At 54.6% G+C, this 3219-nt stretch overlaps 1 protein-coding gene across 4 annotated transcripts in view; it reads left to right on the top strand.

The window, feature by feature from the left end:
* SCAP (SREBF chaperone) overlaps positions 1-3219 on the top strand; it is a 50065-nt gene that overhangs the window by 30116 nt on the left and 16730 nt on the right. For all 4 annotated transcript variants that reach the window (XM_015616224.1, XM_015616226.1, XM_015616223.1 and 1 more), the window contains exons 5-7: positions 383-603; positions 1741-1846; positions 2535-2707. In XM_015616224.1, coding sequence (XP_015471710.1) covers positions 383-603; positions 1741-1846; positions 2535-2707 — 500 coding nt within the window. The remainder of the gene's footprint in view (positions 1-382; positions 604-1740; positions 1847-2534; positions 2708-3219) is intronic.

Genomic DNA, 3219 nt, shown 5'->3' with positions numbered 1-3219 from the left:
CAGAGTTGAGAGGAACTGGGAGAACAGCCCCGGGTGCAGGCAGTGAGTGCTGGCTCATTCTGGAGTGCACCCCAAAGGATCCACGTCAGGAAGGGTGAGCAGGGTTCCTGTAAAACATCCTTGTGTGTGTGCAGAGGGGTTTGAGGTGTGGAAGAAGTGCAGAGGGTTTCTCTGTCAGGTGTGGTACCAGGGATGGCTGAGGACTGAGCTGAGGGGTCAGGAGTGAGGGTGGGGTTCTGGAGCCTGCTCACAGTGCCAGGGAGAGCTGTTCTGTTCCCAGCTGTGAGGAGCACGAGCAGCACGCCTGCTGCACGAGGGACGCTCCTCCACCAGCTTTGCCTTCACCTGGCTTCCATCGCCCAGCCCTGTGTTTGCCTTGCAGCTCGGGGGTGAGGAGCCTGGAGGAGCTCTGTCTGCAGGTGACAGACCTGCTGCCCGGGCTCAGGAAGCTGAGGAATCTGCTCCCGGAGCACGGCTGCCTGCTGCTGTCCCCGGGCAACTTCTGGCAGAACGACCGCGAGCGCTTCAATGCCGACCCAGATATCATCAAAACCATCCACCAGCATGAGCCAAAGACCCTGCAGACATCAGCCACGCTCAAAGGTGAGGGGCTGCAGAGCCAGGGGAGCTCTCAAAGAGCTGCCTACAGCTTCACTGTTATTCCATCCTCACTAATCCAACACCTGGATTGCTGGTGGTGCCCACTGGGGCAGCGTTTTGTCATTCACAGCAGCCAGAGCTGCCCAGTCCTTGTTGTCTCTCATTTTATATGTGTGTTTGTGAGAAGTGAGCAGATCACTCAGCCAGGCTTCTTTCTGCAGGTAAAAATAGCAGGGTTTTGTTCCTGTCACTCTACACGTGCTCCAGCCTGGCTTTTCCCTCTGCCACACACAGAGGCTGCTCATTGTCACAGATAAATCAGCATTCACCCCTCTCCCCTGTGTGCTCCGATTCCCTGCACACAGCCCAAGCTGACAATGAATATCACAAAAGCATTTTTATCTCTTAATTATAGAGACAAACCCCTGTGAGCACGTGTGGGATCGTTAGTGGTTCCATAGTGCCAGAGGGAATGCTGCATTAAACACAGGCTGAAGCCTTTGCTTTTAAAGGAACTGGAGAGTTGTTGGAGAGTACAATGTGCTGTACTACAGGTGTGCAGAGGGGGTGTAACCACCGAGGAAGTTTGCTCTAAAGGTTGTTTTTGAGCATGGGAAGCGTGAGCTGGCTGGTGTGACCCTGTCCATGGGGTCTGTGTGGGATATCCTACAGGATAACAGCTATACCCCTGGGGGGTGTGTGTGTGTGTGTGTGTGTGTGTGTGTGGTGTACCCCTGGTGTGTGTGTGTGCACTATGTGTGTGACACACCCTGTGTGTGTGTGTGTGTGTGGTGTACCCCTGGTGTGTGTCTGTGTGTCTCTGTGTGTGTGTGTGTGCACTGTGTGTGTGTGCACTGTGTGTGTGTGCACTGTGTGTGTGTGACACACCCTGTGTGTGTGTGTGTGCAGACACCTGTGCACACCCTGATGTGTCTGTCTGTGTGTGTGCTGTACCCTGATGTGTCTGTCTGTCTGTGTGTGTGTGTGCTGTACCCTGATGTGTCTGTCTGTCTGTGTGTGTGTGTGCTGTACCCTGATATGTCTGTCTGTCTGTGTGTGTGTGTGCTGTACCCTGATGTGTCTGTCTGTCTGTGTGTGTGTGTGCTGTACCCTGATGTGTCTGTCTGTCTGTCTCTCCAGACCTGCTGTTCGGGCTGCCTGGCAGGTACAGCGGTGTCAACCTGTACAACCGGCGGCGCGTGGTGTCCTACACCGTCACCCTGGGGCTGCAGCGCTACGACTCCAGGTGAGGCTGCCCTGGGCACTGCTGTCTCCTCTCTGATCTTGGCTGTGCTGTGCTTTGGGGTACCTCACCTCTCTGAGGGTGCTGCTCTGGGAGGAAAGCTGCTGTGTTTTATGGAAATAAAACAGTCTGGGTTGTCAGCCCCTGTTCACAGCCGTGTGTGCAGCACCCAGAGCTGCCAGGGGCAGTTCCTGTGTCACCCAGGGGACTCTGCTTTGACCCAGTTCCTTCTACACACGCTGGTTTGCTTTCCAGTTAACACTGGTTCAGCTGGAGAAAACACCTTGGCAGTGCTGGCCAAACTGGTGTGGATGTGAGGACTCGGAGCTGCACAGAACTCCCCAAGGGATGTCTGGGATGGAACTGGCAGCTCTGGAGTTGAAACTTGCTCTTCCAGATCAGCCTTGAGGGCCGTTGTGTGGCACCTTCCATCAGCCATTTTTACACAGAATCCTGTCATTCTGGGAAAATCCTGGGAGTGTTTGAGGCCATGGCAGGTTCTGTTCCACAGGCCCAGACTTTAAATAAAGCTTTGGCCGTTCTGCCCAGCAAACCTTTGTAGAAATCAAGGTCTGGGTGGTTGGGGCCAGCAAGGAGCAGGTTTGGGAGCAAGGCCTGGAGAGAACCGTGTTCCCTGGAGGTTCCTTTGGAGCTCTTTGGGACAGCTCAGTGACGTGCTGCTCTTCCCCAGGTTCCTGAGCAGCCTCCGCTCCCGCCTGAAGCTGCTGCACCCCAGCCCCAACTGCAGCCTGCGGGAGGAGAACGTGGTCCACGTGCACTTCAAGGAGGAGATCGGCATCGCCGAGCTCATCCCGCTCGTCACCACCTACATCATCCTCTTCGCCTACATCTACTTCTCCACACGTGGGTCTGGGGGCACTGCCTGTGGGCTCAGGGGTGCAGGCTCCACGCTTCCCCCCTGTTCCAGCAGGAGAGGGGGTGCTGGAATTCTACCCTGAACTGTCACCGAGAGAATTCGTACCTTTTTACCTGATTCCTGCTGATTTGCCCCTCTTAGCCAGTGTTTCAGTCCTTGTGATCCACCTCCCCAGCTGGAGGTGTTTCCCCATCCCTGCAATGTCCAAGGGATAGTGGAAGGAGTCCCTTTCCATGGCAGGGGGTGGAATGGGGTGATCTTTAAAGTCCCTTCCAACACAAACTATTCCATGATTCTTTGATGTCTTCCAAGGTGTTTTCTGTCTTAAACACCCTTAGATGCCACAGGAATACCTCTGTTCCCAGTTTGTTTCATCCATTATCAGACACATCATGTTCTGAGCTGGTGGGTTTAAACCTCTCTGGTCACATTTCAGTTTGGTTTTTCCCACCTTGGTGCAGTGCTGGGATTGGTGTGAGCTGTGGTTCAGCATTGTCCC

The sequence above is a fragment of the Parus major genome, unplaced genomic scaffold (assembly GCF_001522545.3).
Source record: "Parus major isolate Abel unplaced genomic scaffold, Parus_major1.1 Scaffold378, whole genome shotgun sequence".
Classification (NCBI taxonomy): Eukaryota; Metazoa; Chordata; class Aves; order Passeriformes; family Paridae; genus Parus; species Parus major.
Note: the sequence above shows the minus strand (reverse complement) of the source record. Positions and strands in the feature narration are given on the sequence as shown.